General features: G+C 36.3%; 1 protein-coding gene across 1 annotated transcript in view; it reads right to left on the bottom strand.

Annotated features, from left to right (window-relative positions):
- ATRNL1 (attractin like 1) overlaps positions 1-20,495 on the bottom strand; it is a gene marked incomplete at both ends in the record, with an annotated part of 484,917 nt that overhangs the window by 281,885 nt on the left and 182,537 nt on the right. The window contains 3 exons of the mRNA XM_080348357.1: positions 4,241-4,398; positions 5,637-5,715; positions 6,330-6,424. Of these exons, the coding sequence (XP_080204483.1) occupies positions 4,241-4,398; positions 5,637-5,715; positions 6,330-6,424 (332 nt within the window). The remainder of the gene's footprint in view (positions 1-4,240; positions 4,399-5,636; positions 5,716-6,329; positions 6,425-20,495) is intronic.

Genomic DNA, 20,495 nt, shown 5'->3' with positions numbered 1-20,495 from the left:
AAGTTATGGGGCTTTGCCACATACTCTGTTCAAAAATCCAGCCTATTTTAAACAACAGCATCTGCTCATGGATTCCTATTTAACAGATATATAAGACGTGGTACAGTAAAAGGATTGGGACTACGTCTCAGTCAAATGTAGGGATCATAATTCTGGATGATAAATAATGTCCTTTTACTTGGACATTTGAGCCCTCTAATAACAATGACATCTTATAAAGACTTCCTTCGAGAAAATGCATAAACTACTGTTGCCTGTTAAAGTCTGGAACAACTAAGCTTATCGGTCTATATTCATCCTTACTTTCCAGTCAACTCTGCATTACAGGACATGAAAGTGTGATATAAACTTTTCTAGTAATTCAACCGGAAGATATCCGATATTTGTGTGTCAATGTATAACTATTACATACTTCCAAGAAAAACTGGTAGCTCTCTACGTTACACCTGATAACAGGTCTATTTGTGGAAACAGCTCTAAGCTGAAGATGTCCTATATCACCACCTCTTTAATGACCCCTTATGCAACTATGCCATGTTTCTGCTTCTCCTTTGATGTCACGGAAGAAGAGATCTTATAGCTAAATAAAATGCTTTTAGCATCAGGAAATTTAAATTCAGCATTTTCCCCTGAGGGTTGCAGAGCCCTCTTACTGACTGAGCACCCAGCTGTGCGCCCATGGCCATTACAGATAGAAGAAGGGTGCTGAGTAATGGCAACCTAGAGTGCAGTTTTCTAAAGAGAGCAGGTTTTCATCTGAAACCGAAAATGTCCTACATAGTTTCTATGATTGGTAAGTAATTCACTGCTATCCAGTGCTGAAGAACTTGTATTCTGAGGTCATTAGGCTCATCAGTAGTTGCTGGCAAAGAGTTACCACAGACCATCTTCAGGAAATTGTTGTATGGACACAACCATCACATATCCTTTTTTCAAAGTCAGGAAATCACATTTCAAAAGAGGTTATTTTGTGTTAGAATCACCGGGGATTTCTCTTAAGATTTAGGAAAAAAAACTCCAAGCTTGCTGAATAGGTAACATGCATAATAAAAGTACTTGAGGAAACAACTGTGAGCCACTGATTGAAATAAACAATCACCTGCTGAGATGTAGAGTTTTCCTGGTAGTCATGAAAACCTTGGAGAACTAAAGGTAAAAATAGATACAATAAAGGCAACTGACAGAAAATGAAACTAAATGCCTTGTATAATGAGTGCTCTTCCCTTTCCCATAGAAATTGAAACTGTAAGAGCAGTAACTCCAGATCCAACAGCCAAACATTCCCAATGAAAGACACAAGTGATCGCAGCTCCAGTGCCAGCATCACAGGAGGCATAAAAGGAGAGTGATGAAATGCATATCAACAACACAACTGGAAATACCCAATACAAGGGAAGTAAGGTCACTATTTTTGCTTCCTTAGGATCTCATTCATTATATAATCTATCCTTGACAATTCACAATGAATAATGTAAATACTGGAGACTGGTATTCAGATTGTATTTGAAAAATGTTATATGTGCTGAAATGAGTATTTAGTCCTCTAGAAAATATTGCATAAAAGGCATGTGCCAAATTTCATGTTGCTATCTTACTTATTCCTATGAACAGCATACCTCCCAAGGAAGCCGCAGCAATTTCCTTAGCTCTAACAAGATTAAAAGAAACCTTCAGTGCAGAGATGATATAAAATATCACTACGTTTTTAACCAACATGATCTGACCAATGCAGCATGACTGCATTAGTGGACAGGACCACGATGCAAACAGTTTGGTATCTAAGACCATTTGTGCACCGGCCAGCTGCTGTGACATTCAAAGCCCTGCACTAGAACACCAAGCTAACTTCCTAATCACCACAGAAAGGGAAAGGCAGCTAATTTCAGGAGATTAATGTCTAGACTATTTGAAAATTAATCCAGAGCCCATCTAGAATAGTTCCCCATTCCGAACCAAAACTGAAATCCATCATCAATATCTTGACTCTCCTGAAGAGGCCTTTCACTAGTATAACAGTAACATCATTTTTGTAAGAATTATTGTATTTTAAATGGATATTCTCTGATATAGTAACAGACTGATATAAACCACATTTGTATATTGTGAAGGTGAAAGCTGGCATGCTAAGAGATGTAGGTGTAGAAAATCACAAATATTAGAACCGCGAGCCTTGGAAACATAAGCCTCTGCATAGTGATGAACCATGACTTACCTCTCTTAATCCTAAGTCCTAGGAAGGCTCATATATTTTTAAAATTCTTATTATATAGAGAAGCGTAAAGTTTATTTATTTATTTATTTATTTATTTTTAAATCAACTTGTTTTCTCTAAAAAGCTCCCTACTCCATTTATCATTTGAAGATCTCATTTATTGCTAGAGCATCAAACATCAGAAATCTATACAGGTAATGTTGAACTTCAAATATTTCCTTGAAAAAGAACAAATCACAGCATTAAAAAGTTGAGAGCTAAATATAGTCTTGTTGATTTAGAAAGGCAAATACAGAGAACAATATAAACATCCTGAAACAGTTTCTATAATCAAATCTTAGCATTCCTTTTCCACTGCATAAAATTGGAGTGACTGCATCTCTAGATGGAAGAAGCTTTCTATGAAAAATTAGCAGGAGAGGAAAGGAATGCAATACTCAAGCACCATCATCTTTGAGAGAGAACTGTGTAGACAGATGAATTTTAATGTGCCTCAAAAATAATACAACTGTGGCACATAAGGAAAAGTCTGATTAAGGAAAGAAAGGAAAGAAAGGAAAGAAAGGAAAGAAAGGAAAGAAAGGAAAGAAAGGAAAGAAAGGAGATGTAACCAATGATCAGGGATTCCATTCATCAAGCATTAAACATATTGCCATTCAGGTGTTACACCACAGTGGAAACAGCACAGGAAGGAGACGCAATCTGCCGACATCTGACAAAGAGTTGCACGTCTTAGGAATACGTCACCTTAATAACATTTTTCTTATAATGATGACATAGGTACCTTCCAATCTGAAAGGTGAAGGGAATGCGTAATGTATTTACAGCCTAAATTGCTTCATGGATTTGTTTAGGAAAGCTATTTGGCAATTGAGGTTGTTCTGTCTTTAGAAAGTGGGAATGGTGACTGTAAAAAATACTGCTAATATGAAGAGTTAAAAAAAGCAGTTAACCTTCAGGGTTATTTTATATGAAATACTACATGCATAAATTTTAATAAGTTCCACAAATTAATCCTTCAACACTCTGTAACACTTTTATTTACAGTTAACATTCATTTATTATTAAGAAATGTCTAGCTTTACTTAACACAGTGATAGTATTTCTCCATCAGTTTATTTAGAATATGACTGCTTTAACCCAGGAGACTCCTTAGAAAATGACTTTGTTGTATCTATATCTATCAATCTGTACAATATATATATAAAACAGGCTCTGGATCTTATAAAAACAGGGGGTTTTTTTTCCCCCACGAAAACAGAAATCTGTACAATACTTGTAATTATGGATAACTGGCAAGAATCTTGAGCTTGTTGCAGTGTCCTGAGCAAATCACTACGAATGATGAAATTTTGTTATCATTTTAACAAAACAATTTTTAAGAATCAATTTTGTAAGGGAGCTATAGGTGAAAGCTGGTCATCCACATTAAGAGCTCCTTGATTGGTGCAGGAGACTGTTGTAGTAATGGTAAGTATCAATATTGCTGAAACCTGGGGGGGAAGGGGTGTTTAGGGAGAGGAAAACAAAACAAAACAGCACAAAACAACCATCACTGCATTGATTGTTTTTTTTCAGTTTACCATTGCACAGTGACTATTTCAGAAAACAGTCAGTTAAATTGATTGCAATGAATTCAAATAATATAAATTCTAACCAAATACACTTAACGTTCACTGAAGTCTGTCAAATTGCAATATGATATAGACATTCAACCTAAGAAAGGTTATACACAGATAGCTAAGTACATACATATTTGTATGCCCTCTTTTACATATACGTCAAAATGCGTATGATACATTACAAATAAACATTTATGTTCAATAATTTTAATTTCAGATTTGAAAATCAACAGTCTGAAGTCTGAGTTGCTAGGGAAAGCACAAGCATCATCATACAACTCTTATACACAGAAAATACAGCATACAAATAATAATATTTGCATACTTTCTGTGTGAGTGAAAATGTGAAATTCAATGTAAAGCTAAGACATCAACATCTTTATAAGCACAAAACAGTCATACTAACCTGTATTTTGATTGGCCAGGAGAAATTGCTGACATAGACATAGAAAGTGATGTTTGGGTTGCTCCGAAAATTAAATTTTTCACAGGAAAAGCTATCTCTGTATTCCTTAATATTAGCCTTAGAAACAACAGGAATCTCTTCTCCAGATATTGTTCCAGCTAAAGAAGAAACAAAACAAAAGAAAAAACAACACACACACCATGTGTAGATATATATTTATAAATTTATGTCATCATTAATTATCATTAAATATGCCAAAGTAAATCTGCATAACAAATTTAAATTCTTGAATTACTTTTGGTGTCTTCATTCTACAACTTTAATAATCCTTTATTATGGAATGTATTCCACATACACAATGAGAATTCACAGAAACTCTTACTCTGGTTTCAAATGGTTATGAGTGAACCATAAAACAGGTAGAAGTTTCACTAATTTTAGAAGAAAGTTGTTATGGTCAACTAGGTAGATATGCTTCCCTCTAGTACTTTACATTCCACTTCAATAAAAACTCATAGGTTAATAAAGCATAGAAGTGTATTTATCTACCTCTTACATTACTTATGTAGAGTTTTAATTGTTCATGAAATCTCTAATAACATACTTTCTAATAAACACATCAGTTTTTGCAAATATATAAGTGACTGTGCTAAGTTAAAGGAATAGATAGAATTTATTAACTATGGTACATTAAAATACTTCAGAATTACATTGATGAAGAAATTCATGAGTTTATGTAAGACAAAGTCTGAACCTTGTCTAAAAAGACTTTTGTTTGTTTGGTTCTTTTTTCAGGACAATTTCATTTTAAGCATCATGCTTCTCCTTGGATGTGTTTTCAGAAAGTCAATAGAATCAATTCAGAGAAACTGTCTAAATAAAGATTTTCTTCTTATTAAAACAAAGAAGAGTAATGGGGTTCAAAGTTGGAGGAAAATAGATAAGCGGCTCCTTTTATCAGCATACACAGAAGAACTTTATTGTTTGATATCAATGTTAAGGTTAATGATTAAAAATTTAGCTTGAACACTGGAACAAAGAAATTAAAATCTCAGTCTCTGCAGTAGTTAAGGCAGCAATTTATCTTAATTAAAATCACAGCATTTCATAACGCTATTATTTTTAAAATTTAAATAGACTACAAGCTTTTACTACCAAAGTGATTTTAATTGAATAGGAGAGAAAGTTAACATATTAATGAAGCTTTGTTCAGATTGCAAATTATCATCTGAGGTTTAAATAATATAATTAATAAGAGCATAATGATAATGGCAAAAGAACACATTTGGAAAGTTTTATTATCAAAATTAGCAACAAAGAGACAATCAGGTTAAAATAGCTTAAAGGATCATGAAATCACATGGGAACAAGTCATCATACCAAAGTTCACCCTCACCTGTAGAACCAATGGACCATGTAATATTGAGGTTGAAGTTGTTTGATGCATTAATTGATATATCCAGATTTTTATTTGACTGGATAAAAAAAAAGAAAGAAAGTATATTGAAGTTAACAAAATATACCGAGTGTATTGAATATACCACATAATTGAATACAGCCTTTTAATCGCCTTCTCTTTTTCATTTTAAACATAAATGGCAATAATTCAGAGCCAAAGGCAATTCTCTGTTTTGCTTCAGTAAGAACAGGGTACAAGTAAGCATATTACTACACTAGTCATCTGTTCAGATTGTGATAAAAATAATGAAATAATTTTCTTCATAAACTCAAGAAAATACATGGCAAATGGCTACATTTTAATTAAAATTCAAAAACTACTTCTCATCTGTTAATAAAGATTTCTTAACTGAAGTTATACTCCTTCAATTAAGCTCAGAAAGATACCAAAACTTGTTAACCATGAGAACAAAAATAAAACACTTATAAAATGCTAATATTTTTTTTATTATTAGTTGATCTGAAGTACATCTACCATTTAGAAAGTTTCTCAATGAATACACTGAAATAATTTCTAGTTTTCAAAAGACTCAAAAATATAGGCACTTGGCAAACCTTTCATCATAGTCAAATCCAATGGAAATCTTGATCATGACTCTCCAAAGCTTATCTAAAGCTAGTATTTTCTTACCTGTTCTGGATTTGCTATAAAGTTTATGGCAGTGTGATGGCGATCATCCTCTTGTAATAAACTGAAGGTAAACTGGTAATCAATCAAAAGGCTGTCTGTGGGCAAAACAGGAATTAAAACTAAAATAGATTCAAGTGTATCCATATTAATGAGACGTTATGTAAGCAGCTAAAAAATTACCATTCACTTTTATTTTAAAAAGCATGGAGTCATCTACAAGTCAGAATTATTCACATGCATCCCACTGTTTAAGTATTTGCACTATAATATCTTGAAGTAATTAAAAAAAAAAAACTCAAGTGGAGCAGTAACAACAACAAAACCAATGTAAGAAACAGATTCTATCAGTCAGAGCAGCAATTACACATAACTTGAGTCATTCTTTGTAATTATTCCAAAATACAATATCAAGTATTGGTAGTGTTATCAGGTCCCTAATTTTACTCTGAAATAATTATTCAAATATTCTGTTCAAAATTCATTTAAATATTTTAATTCTACAGGCAAACACTTTACTGTGTTATATAAAAGGTTTACACATTCCTGTAACACATCTTAGAATTACCAGGTTTAAAGTTCTGGAAAAAAGTTGCCTCTATAGCAAAATTATATAGTATGAAGGCATGATGCTATAGTAAATAACATTGCTAATTATAAAACACCACAGTGGAATTTTGAACGGAAATTATGTGGCCAACAAGCATGTCCTTTCTAAGAGATTTAATAAGCGACACGTAATAAAAACTTCATACAAGAGAAATAAGTGGTGGTTTAGTATTGACCCAAAAAGATGACATTTCCCTCCCAAATGACATTTGTTTTGCTCCATTTTCTTTCACCCTGTGTCAGGAATGGAGTCTGGCAGGCAGGTCCTGCCATTTCTGGTCCCACACACCAACCAGCAATGCCCTGGTGGCCACCTGAAGTTGGCAAAGGTGCGGAAAGAAAAGGGCCAACCTCAGATGATTCAAACCACACTTAACCCTGCCTGGATGGAGCAGAAAATTATTGGGACAAGTCAGAAGACCTAAGTTTTGAGCCATCCCATTGTGTTCCTGAAGTTAAGGAATTGGATTAACCCTTAGCTGGGTGATAGCACCAGGAATGACTGAAAAGGAACTTTTCTGTAGGGGCAAGGCCTGGATTTGTCAGGGTGAAGCAGGTTCCCAGTACATCCATAATGTAAGAAAAAGACCCGGTCACCAGAGATGGGTATTGCTGTAATTCATAGAGACTGCCATGGAGAATCCCAGCAGGTAATGTTCAGTGCAGTCAGTCAAGAAACAGCAGAGCCCTCAGAGATGTAAACTGTGTCAGCAGATTCATTATCCTTGTGCAACAGACAGTTGTGAAACAGAGATGGGTGCGGTGGAGTGATTTGATTGCTGCGTTTACAGGGCCAGATTTAACAGAACAAATCTTCTAACTCTTTGACCATTATAGCTCTACGGGGATCAAAAGCTTCTGTTTTTCCTTCTGTGACAGGAAATACTGAGGTGACTCAATCCAGATTATTCTTCTGTGCAAATTAAAACAGGGTTAAGATGCAAGTCATCTTTGATGCTACATCCTATCAAATAGTTTTGAAGACCCATTTTGATCCCTCTCTTGATGACACTCTACTAGTCACCTACATCATACAAGTTGTGCGTTACAAGTAAAAAATATGTGATCATAACAACAAACTCAGTAAATACAAAGAAAGTAAAGGATTAAGTCAAAGCAGGAAAAAGCTGTGTCAGCCTTTTTGGGACTTAGTTCGCATAGTGCTGACAATCAACTTTTCTGCAGCAACACATTATCTGAAAAAAATACACTCTGTTGTGTCTCATGGGAAGCCTGACACAGAAGGAGGGGAAAACAAAGCTTACTCGTCAATGGAGTATGAATTCAGCCCACTGTACTGTCTTAACAGTTAAATAAAATGGTTGTTATTTTTTTGTTTGGTTGGTTTTTTTACACTGAGTGTGGAAAGAAAATTAAGAAGTTACATGAATGGAATTACCATATACCCCAAAGCTGAAAAGTTCACATCCTCTATTATTAGCCACGACAGTTCCATTATTCAAATAAGTTGATCTCGATGTCTTAGATAATGAGTTGTGATCAGGTTTTTGCAAGCAGATGCAGGTAAAAGATGAATAAATATTAAAAGACCCCATTTATTTATTAATACTACTCTACACTTCTAGAACTATGCAAATCTAATTAATGAAGTCTCATTTACTCCATTAGTAACAGCGTGACATATCAACATATTTAAAAGTGAAATTATCATCACACCAGAACACATTTAAAGGTAGCAGGACGGCAAAAGATGGCAAGTAGAGATTGACCTCCTATTAAAGGAATTATAAATCCTTTAATAATCATGAGTAACAAGGCCAAAAGGCTAGGAATTATGTATAGATATTCTAAATCTCCTGATCTGGTCAGCTTGGGGTCCCAAAAAATACAAGTAACTGCTTTAGCAAATAGAGTTATTGCAAATGTGTGATGGACAAGCACCACAGCATGCACTCCCATGGAAATTCTGGCTACAGGATGCAAGAAGCAGTGCCTTCTGGGCAAGATATTGTCAATGTGCTCAAAATATATGGAAAAAGGCTATTTTATAATGCCATAGTCATCTTCTAAGCCCAGATTTTGCCCTCTCAGAGATGCAGAGTATCAATCAAAGACCAGCACTGATATAAATTAACATCATAAGGCAAAATGGGGAACAGACACGGGACTCTTGTCTTTCCATCATATGAACAGCTTTTCACTTTCATACTTTCTGGTTGGCCAGCCTATTCTGGTTGCCTGGACCTATTCCTAAACTACACATCCCAAATCTCTGGAAGGCTCTAAAGCTAGATTTTATTAGAATATAAATTAGTAGAACTAATTTAAGCAGAAATTTAAAGTGAGACGGGAAATTAAAAGAGATTGTAAAGAAGTCTCTCCTTTATCTTTTGGATCCTGCTGCTGTCTGTCTCACTCTCTATCCTCCTTCTCTCCATGTGTTTCAGCATATACCTCAGGAAACTCTTTCCCAAAGTGTAATTGCAGCTCTCAGGGAAAACACCACATCCCTGTTCTCCGGAGGCTTCACCTGCTACAGATTGCAGTCAAACAGCTTTTCCATCCCAAACATAACCCTAAAACATTATCTGTGCCAAGAGACTGTAAGTGCACATAAACAAACTAAGCATTACACAGCACATCGCACCGTATTTCCCAGTTCATATTGTCATTCAGCCTCAACAGCTTAGCCTGGAATTAAGTACAAAATTTAAAGTAAAATTCAGTTGTAAGAGCACAACCTCTTCTGAATAGTTAAATGTATAAAGAGACAAATGTATAACAGCTAAATGTAGAAATAGCTATTTTAAGTATATTCAGTATATTCTGTTGATAACTATCGCTGTGTATATTTACAATCATGAATTTAGAAAAGCCTGAGATTTCTCTGTATGTATTTTTGTTTCTACTGTAAACCTTTAACAAGCCACCACAAGTATTTTTACTCTTTACATAAACACATGAGATTTTTCATAACTGCTTCTGTTTATAGAGACACACAGAACACATTGCTTCAATTAGGAAAGAAATTTGGATAACATATAAACAGAATTTTTTAAAAAAATCTTACTGCATTTATATTGTAGTATAGGATGACAATGAAAGCACAAAAATAAAAAATACTAAACATAATCATCAAACTGCTGTATGAGCAAGGCCTGATAAAAGCAATTTTATAATTTTCATCTGGCTGATGTATATAAACAAGATTTCAAAACTGTCTTCAAAATCTGGCAAACTCTGAAAATAAAATGACAACACTTCTATAGCAGCAAGAAAAATATTATCAACAGCCATTATCATCCAAAATTTAAATATAAAAATGTATAAAATTATTTTTGGTGAATTATAGAAGAAAATGCTTGATTGTCTAGAATTACCACTGATGTACTCTGTGTTTCATTTTGGTGAATCCCTCATTTTTGTGTAAGAACAAAAAAGATCTAGAATATGAATCCCACCTTTTTTCAAAACACATTTCCTCAATCTACAGTTAATTCTCAACACATTTTAAATTCACAGTGTCAATTAACCATAATGATTTTCCAAAGAGACTAGGTAGATAGCTACCTTGAACACTATGGAAAAAATGTAAATGACATTACAGAATGACTGTTGCATTCTTTTATTTTTAAAAAAGCTAACTGAAAAATAATTTCCCGGAATCACACCATTTTTTTAACTATTACTTGCTCTTCTAAATAACCCAAATCTTTCTGAAATATGCAGAATACAGGTTCACCACAGAATCACAGACTGTCAGGGAATGGAAGGGACCTCGAAAGATCATCTAGTCCAATCTCCCTGCCAGAGCAGGAACACCTGGATGAGGTTACACAGGGAAGTGTCCAGGTGGGTTTTGAATATCTCCAGAGTAGAAGACTCCACAACCCCCGTGGGCAGCCTGTTCCAGTGTCTGTTACCCTCACCGATAAGAAGTTTCTTCTCAAATTTAAGTGGAACAACTTGTGTTCCAATTTGAACCCATTGCCCCTTGTCCTACCATTGGTTGTCACTGAGAAGAGCCTGGCTCCATCCTCCTGACACTCACCCTTCATGTATTTGTAAACATTAATAAGGTCAACCCTCAGTCTCCTCCTCTCCAAGCTAAAGAGCCCCAGCTCCCTCAGCCTTTCCTCATAAGGGAGATGCTCTACTCCCTTCATCAACTTAATTGCCCTGCACTGGACTCTCTCCAGCAGTTCCCTGTCCTTCTGGAACTGAGGGGCCCAGAACTGGACACAATATTCCAGATGTGGTCTCACCAGGGCAGAGTAGAGGGGCAGGAGAACCTCTCTGGACATACTAACCACCCCGCTTCTAATCCACCCCAGTATGCCATTGGCCTTCCTGGCCACAAGAGCACAGTTCTGGCTCATGGTCATCCTGCTGTCCACCAGGACCCCCAGGTCCCTTTCCCCTACACTGCTCTCTAATAGGTCATTCCCCAACTTACACTGGAACCTGAGGTTGTTCCTGCCTAGATGCAAAACTCATCTTAGTTTCAGATCGTTTCAGCAAAATCTTAATATCCAGCAATTAATATTTTTACACCATCAGTATCCTCCATGTTAACATTTTCTCACTTAACATGTTTGAAATATATATATATTTTTAAAATTTTGTTCAGAGTTTTCCTAAATCAATGAGTGAGAGAAAGAGACAGAAGCACCGTCGCATTACAACAGCAATAATCCCATCCTACTTTGTGCTGGCACAAATGACTCTAAAATGTCTAGTGTGTCACTGGATCAGATACGCAGCCCAGACCTTCATCTCAAATCTGATAAAAGATATACGTGACTAAAGTGGTGGCCAGACAGAATTTAAACAACCACACACTAGAGCACAATCTATAAACTCCCTGAGCTTTTATGTCTAAAGTTTCACAGGAAAAGTTCTTGAGGACACAGAAATAACGTACACACACTCCAAGTCCAAAGCTCAGATCTTAATTTCCCACCACACATAGTATTTGGAATCCAAAAGCTGAGTATTTTTGAGCCAAAGCTGCTCCAGGAGTCAGCCCAGTGCATCCCAAGCACAGCTGCTACAGAGTTCAGCAAAAATATCAGCCGCCACAGTCTCCTCTTCAGAGAGGGAGGGCAACAAAGATGATTAAGGGAGTGGAGCACCTCCCTTATGAGGACAGGCTGAGGGAGCTGGGTCTCTTTGGTTTGGAGAAGAGGAGACTGAGGGGTGACCTTATTAATGTTTATAAATATATAAAGGGTGAGTGCCACGAGGACGGAGCCAGGCTCTTCTCGGTGGCAAACAATGATAGGACAAGGGGTAATGGGATCAAGCTGGAACACAAGAGGTTCCACTTAAATCTGAGAAAAAACTTCTTCTCAGTGAGGGTGACAGACACTGGAACAGGCTGCCCAGGGGGGTTGTGGAGTCTCCTTCTCTGGAGACATTCAAAACCCACCTGGACATGTTTCTGTACGACCTCACCTGGGCGTTCCTGCTCCAGCAGGAGGATTGGACTAGATGATCTTTTGAGGTCCCTTCCAATCCCAAACATACTGTGATACTGTGTGATACTGTGATACTGTGATCTCACCAGGAAAACACGTTACAGGCGGCCTTCTTTTTGACAATATTAAACCAAACACCTTCTATTTTTGCCTACCAGGGTCTGTGCCCCTGCTACTTTAGCACAGGCAAGGGAAAAGCAGCAGAATTATTCACACCAAAGGAAAAAAGATTCAAACTGCTCAGAGAGACAGAGACCAGGGGAAGTCAAATGACCCAGGGACTCAGCAGGGAAAGGGGAGACCCACACACTAATTTCTGTTCCCAGGCATGTTGCTTTAGCTTGCATTAAAATTCACTGAATAAAGTAGAAAAAGAACGTTGGGAGGTAAGACCACAATACCATCCTGACACCATCGACGGTCAAATATAACAGAGAATTATGGTTATTGACTCTTTTCACATCTCTATTTTTTCAAAACCCTGACTCTTTCACAGTCAAAAGGAGTCATTAAAATCAATTCAAAATGTCAGTAATGAACACATATGATAACACAACAATAATTACGCAAAGAAAACCATTTAATTAAATGAGGAGAATAAATTTCAAAGCAATCCTTTAATTCAAGTATTGTTGTTACTTTTTCAAGAAACTGTTCTCTTTCTTTAATAAAGAGTCATTACTTTTTATATGGTTAACATGGCTTAATATGAGAGTTTTATACTCATATCCAACAAGGAACAGACCTATTCCCATACTCAAGCTTTTGTATTAAAAGAAAACTTCACATTTTCTAAAATGTCAGAATGTTCCCAAAAGAATAAAGGCCAGGCAGAACTCTTGAAAGATTTGAAATTCTACTTTAGCATTTCTGAGTACCACTACAACTCTCTAAGAATATATAATTACATTGGTAATTATTGTTAAAAATATTTTTTAATTGGAGATGATTAGTATGAATTAGTGATAAAGCTAAATAGAAAAAGGCATGTTAAAGAGGAATATTAAGACTGCAAAATGAACGACTACAGTCAGAGGTGCCTGGGAATTATTTTTGGGTGAGTGCTCACCTAATGGGCAGCCATTCAACACTTCATTCTATGTTCAGCACTCAGTGTTGGGCCCATGCTTCATTTGCTACATACTACACAAACCCTTTTCTAAAGACGGAATTAATTTCTAATGTGGTTTTCTATAGTATTCATCACTATCATTTTCTAGAGTTCTTCAGAAAAGTTAATGAATTTATTACAACATTACTGTAAGATGAGCAGACATTATTAGTCTCATTTTATAGGACGGGAAATGAAACAAAGAGACCAAAGACAAAAAACATCCATTAGTCATGAGTAGCCAATCTGAACTACCTACAGTTTGATACTTCATAATATTTTGAATTATATAACACTACATACAATCATTCTTATTTTGCAGCTCCTTCCATCATTGTAATTCTTTCCACTTCTACAACCAAACGGGAAAGGAACATACATTCATCTTTCCATTACATGATCACTGATTCATCCTCCACAAATTCATTCAGTGCATTGCAGAGGGAAAGTTCCCTGGGAAATAGTGTGTAGGCATGTTATTAAAAAATGTGCAATTGTGTCCTAATAAAAAAGCAAATTAAAAATTATTGTGCCAGCAACCACTTTCCTGGCACCCACTGCCTAAAAAAAAAAAAAAAAAAAGAATGTCAACAAAGGGGTTTTATCAAGTAATTTTACAACTCAGGCTGGAGTAAATTCTAGAGAATCACCTTACTTTTGAGCTGGCTTCTCCCTTTCCCCAAATCTTTCTAGTAGAGCATCTCAGTTGACTACATCTTTTGGCAGAGAGGGAAGAATGAAGCTCAGTTCCCAGAAAGGGAACAAGAACATACATAACTGGACATCAAGGATTTTCTAGCTTTGGCCACTGGCCATTCTCCCATGGCTCCTGTCACGTAGTTTCTTAATATACATTTCTCAGACTGAACAACATACCGAATATTTTCATACACATCAAGAATTTCTGAGAAAAGCCTAGCATTTTGCCTCCAAAAGTTAAGGTTTACCAGAAGTACTAAATCAAAATTACTGCAATATATGTCAGACAACCATGAGAACAGAGCATGCAACCAGACCTATTCACAATACTCATTCCAAACTACATCCTAATTATCACATTTTATAAATGTATGATCTTTACCCAAACAATGACTAAAGTGTTTTTTCCACTTGTTTTTCTGATAACTAGTAATAGTAATTAAATTACACTGAAATCTAGTGTAATGGATAAAATAATATGTTAGCATGTGCTAACCGAAAAGGGAATCCTTTTGGACACCTTGCAATGGTGATGGATGGGTAATCACTAAATCTGAAGGAAGAGATGGCATAGTCTTAGAGTACTAGCCATAAAACAGAAAACTAAAATATTTAATAGCAAAGGATGGGTAGGAAAAGGTGAAAAGCTTTTTCATTCACTGAATAAATGGCTGTCCTTTTGTACAACTACATACATGTTAATAAAAAGTTTTAAGACTACAGTTAAGAATTTATATTTCAACCATTCACTTCCACCAGTAACATTATTTTAATATCTTCATTACACTAAAAGGCAAACAGACAATTACGTGCCCGAGCTGGTACATTTTCATCATAATTTTGCACTACCGAGCTACAAGAACTAATTTTGTGAATAGAAACCTCATAAAATTGTGCTGGTCTATTTTTACTTCTTGAAATCACTTTTCAAGTAAGAGTAGAAACCTCCTTCACAATTGCAACATCAGACCCACCACAATCAGTCTTCCCACATCCTTCTATTCTGGGAACTCTCTATTCATGCTGATTCTAAAATTCATACTCTCCCCTCGTCATTGCACAGGCAGTTTGTCTCTCTCCTGCTCTTTCCTGTGATTGTTCTCTATTTCCAGTAAGAGTTTGTTGAGAACAGTCCTATTCATATTCCTCTCTATCAGCAAAAATGTTGCTTTTGACACCAGGCTCTATTATCAAATGCTATAAATCATATTCATTTGTGACCGAAATAAATTTTGCTTGTATTACAAAGTTAGGGGGTTACCACCAGACTTATTTTAGTCAGGATAATTATTTTGAACTTTCAGAGCAGCTGTCTGATTCATTCCCCTGTTGTCTGTATCTAACAGTCATCCACTGCCTCATTTGCATTGTTATATTGAAATATGTTGGTGTCCAACATTACTTGCCCATTGTGACAAAACAAAAAGTTATTTACTGTGAAGTCTTTACTATCAACTAGCAAAACTTGCATTTTTGCTAAATGTAATGAGAGCAGAATAAGCTACAAAATAATTCACTTACTATTTATATGCCTGTTTCCATATAAAGAAAGAGCATGCGAGAATGAATTTCACAGAAGTCCAAAGTTTTTAAAAAACATTTGGCAATAACAATTCATTGTTTCTTTTACTGCACTTTAAAAAACAAAACAAAACACATACTAGTCTAAAACGCCCACAAAAAGACATAGGGATTAGTGTCATAATGAGCAAATAGAGTAAGTAAATTTTATTTAAAACAGAAATCTTTTCTCTTATGAAATTTTCAGTTGCTATTTTGAAAGGTCTAATAAGTCGTCAATTTTGAACCTAAGGGAGAGCCAGATACTGTAAAATCTGAGCAGTATTAAAACTAATAATCTAGGCTTAGTCCATATTGACTAAAACTTTCTGAAGATGACAGATCTTTTTCTAAGACAGATATGCACCGAGGTCAGATAAGCAATCCTTGATTCTCTCTACTGACTAGAGAAAGAGCTAGAAGGTTAATTAAGGCTGGACACATAAGTTTTAAAAAGCTAATTAGATGAGATGCACCTCACTGTAACTTTCATAGAAGTAAATATATAGGAATGTAAACCTTATGGTAAGCAAAGGACGACTTGTTGCTGAGATTTGAAAACTAAGGAATATATATAACTACCGGGTTTCTTTTAAGAATACAGTCTAAAGATCATATTCCTAAAGTTTTAATACCGTAGACCACAGCCAGATCTCTTTTTTTTTTCCATAGATTTTTCACCAAACTCTTAATTGAAAACACTGTATCAATTGATGGGCTTCCTGTGACAGTTGCAGACCCTTTACAAGTTCTGCACAGGACCATGGTCCATAAACAGAGTTTGGAAACCAATGAACTAGAAAATTATGAAGAAAATATTAGTTAAAAAAAACAAACAAACAAACAAACAAAGTGAGTGCACCAACTGGCAGTTATTTAAACATCAATTTTAGAAAAAAGGTCTAGATTTTGCTGATGATGGAGCATTTTGAAGCGCATGGCATGGGCATTATAATTAGTCAAAAATAAGTGTTATTACTTGATAGTAAGGACCGCTCAGTAAATGAACTGTTGTCACAGTGGACAATCTTTGTAATATCTTATTCTTTTTAATATTCTTGAAGTATTAGGAAAGATGGAGAAAAGTTTAAACAAAAACAAGAAAAAAAAAAAACTCATTAAATATTATGACAGAAATTCAAATTTATCTCTCCATGAAATTTCCTTCATAATGATCTAGATGCACCGCCAGCTTTACAACACTCATATTAATGTTACAACTCTAACATGTAACAGCATTTTACAATATACTAGCATCAATACCCATTAACCTGAGTCTATTTTTTCTTTAGTTATATAGTCTATACACACAGAAGAAATCTCCTATTTGCTTGTCCTGACAACTGAAATGGCACATCTAAGAAATAACAAAATGAAGTTACTGTTTGAGTTCATGTGCCAAAGAAAGATGTTTCTTGTCATATAGTTAATAAGAGCAGTCAAAATTTAATGAATTAAGGAATTGATTTTTATTTCTGAAATACGTCAGTGCCCATAAAATGGCACTGGGCATGAGAAAAATATAAATACTAATTTTAAAACTGTTTATACTTTTACACATGTATATGCTCAAGTTTCCAGAGAAATTCAGAATATTTAGGAGCTCTTCACACAGTAAGTACTGCATGGATTGTTGGCAGAGCATTGGTCCTGGTTCTTGGATAATTCAACATGGATCTCAACAATTAAAGAGGCAACCTCTGATTGATCAGGCCTTACAAGGAGACAGAATATGCACTTTGTAAATTGGCTATAAATACACACAGATAAGTAGGTGCTTCTGTAATATCTCAAGATTTTCAAAATTCTCTTCCTTCATTTTTCTCATTATTTAGTTGAACTTTGCTTAAGAAACCTTGAATCTACAGGGCAAATGTCAGATCTTGCCCCACGTTGCTTGATGCCACGTGATTGGTATAAAATACACAACGTAAGCTGAAGTTGAGATGTTTTACCTTTGCTGGTATTTTTTTGCCATTTCTCAAACAATTTTAACATGTTAGATCTGAGAAGTAAAATTTCTTACAGCAAATAAATCCAGAACACTTTCAGCAAAACTGCACTTCATACTGGACAGAAATTATGCATGTCGTATACCTCACTATGCAGTCTCCTATTTTCAAGTCATGAATTGCAATAGATACTTGTATTGTAAAAAATACGATATGCTAAATCACCATACTTGTACAATGGATAGTAGAACACCTTTGCATTACAAGTTTGAAAAGTAACACAAGCACCTTTTCTTGTAAAATATCATCATGTACATTTAAAGTTCATTTAAATGATAAGATTCTCACTGGTTTTTTGCTCATGCTGAGAATTGAATGCCAATTCTGGAACAAAACATTGATGTTATATTAAAATTCCAAACATTCACAAATGGGATTACATACCTATAATATTGCATAATTCAGCCTACCAGCCTTTAAAACAGAGAGGAGGAAAAACCTCAACCCTTAGCAGAGACGAAACTACAAAGCGATAAGCTTGAGAAAAAAATAAATCCAGATTCTTTTCCCCAATTCCCACAAGTTTAGCTCATAGCGCTGCCAGTTAAGCACAGAAAATCATAAACTGTTTGGTTAAACTAAGCAAATGGAAATAAAAGAGAAAGGAAAAATGGAGCCCAAAAAGCTGGTTTTGTCAACCTCAAAGCAGTTGCCCACTCTTTGGAGGAGATTTATTCTTTGCCTGAGAGAGGGAACATTGCCCATTATGGCAAGACTCACTGACTCCTTTCTGAAAGTGACATGAAATACTCAGTTTCCACCTCAAACAGCTGACAGAGACTAAAAGAAATTAGTTTTCTTAGCACTGTTTTTTCTGTAAACCAAGAACTAGATACATCTGTACTTTCATTAATTCATTACTTTTTTGGCCATGGAAAGCACTGCTAACTGAAATGTACCAACAGAATAAACCTCTTCCTCCTGCGTGTTTTACTTGAGTTTTGTTTGTTTGTGTTTTTGTAGGGGTTTGTTGGTTTGGTTTTGGGTTTGTTGTTCTTGGGGTTTTTTTGGGGGGTGTTCTGTTCGTGTTTTTGTGTGTGTGTGATTTGGTTTGTTTTTTTTCAGATGATTTGCTTAATACAGAACAATTGATAGATATCACTACTTTTTGATATATATCATACACAAACGTTTTGACATAGTTTTGCTATGAAATAGATTACTATGTAACAAGGAGCAGGAAACTGTACTGAATACTGACAGTGTGTTTGGTCTCCGTATTTGAAAACCACTGATTGTTTGTATAATCTAAACTCAATCCTCACAGACCATATATTGCAGCAGCCAATCCCTGACAATCAACATGAAGATAATGATGCATTTGCACGATGAAGTTGTACATTGTCTTCCCTAGATTAAATTAGTTTTACACTTTCCAGCATTTCATCTACTGCTCATTATAATAATGACCCGTCTTCATCTTAGGGAGCAATTAGGCAATCTGGACATCCATAAATCCATGGGTCTGGATGTGATGCACTCATGGGTGCTGAGGGAGCTGGCTGAGGTCATTGCTGGACCACTCTCCATCATCTTTGCCAAGTTTCAGGAAACGAGAGAGGTGCCCGAGGATTGGAGGAAAGCAAATGTCACTCCAGTCTTCAAAAAGGGCAAGAAGGAGGACCCGGGTACCTATAGACCAGTCAGCCTCACCACTGTCCCTGGGGAAGTGACGGAACAACTTATCCTCGGTGCCACCTCAAGGCATATTAGGGATAAGAGGGTCATTAGGGGCAGTCAGCATGGCTTCACCAAGAGGAAGTCATGCTTGACCAACCTCATTGACTTTTATGAGGACATAACAAGATGGATGAATGATGGCAGGGCAGTGCATGTGGTCTACCTTGACCTGAGTAAGGCATTTGACACAGTCTCCCACAGCATCCTCACAGCTAAACTGAGGGAGTGTGGTCTGTACGATCGAGTAGTGAGGTGGACTGTGAACTGGCTGAAGGGAAGAAGCCAGAAAGTTGTGGTCAATGGGGTAGAGTCCAGTCGGATGCCTGTATCTAGTGGGGTCAGTACTGGGGCCTGTATTAATCAATATATTCATCAACGATTTGGATGAGGGAATAGAGTGTACTATCACCATTTGCTGATGACACCAAGCTGGGAGGAGTGGCTGACACACCAGAAGGCTGTGCTGCCATCTTGCCAGATCTGGACAGGCTGGAGAGTTGGGCGGGGAAAAATTTAATGAAATATAACAAGGGCAAATGTAGAGTATTGCATCTGGGTAGGAACAACCCCAGGTTCCAGTGTAAGTTGGGGAATGACCTATTAGAGAGCAGCGTAGGGGAAAGGGACCTGGGGGTCCTGGTGGACAGCAGGATGACCATGAGCCAGAACTGTGCTCTTGTGGCCAGGAAGGCCAATGGCATCCTGGGGTGTATTAGAAGGGGGGTGGTCAGTAGGTCAGAGAGGTTCTCCTGCCCCTCTACTCTGCCCTGGTGAGACCACATCTGGAATATTGTGTCCAGTTCTGGGCCCCTCAGTTCCAGAAGGACAGGGAACTGCTGGAGAGAGTCCAGTGCTGGGCAATTAAGTTGATGAAGGGAGTAGAGCATCTCCCTTATGAGGAAAGGCTGAGGGAGCTGGGGCTCTTTAGCTTGGAGAAGAGGAGACTGAGAGTTGACCTCATTAATGTTTACAAATATATGAAGGGTGAGTGTCAGGAGGATGGAGCCAGGCTCTTCTCGGTGACAACCAATGGTAGGACAAGGGGCAATGGGTTCAA

The sequence above is a fragment of the Nesoenas mayeri genome, assembly GCF_963082525.1.
Source record: "Nesoenas mayeri genome assembly, chromosome: 7".
Taxonomy (NCBI): domain Eukaryota; kingdom Metazoa; phylum Chordata; class Aves; order Columbiformes; family Columbidae; genus Nesoenas; species Nesoenas mayeri.
Note: the sequence above shows the minus strand (reverse complement) of the source record. Positions and strands in the feature narration are given on the sequence as shown.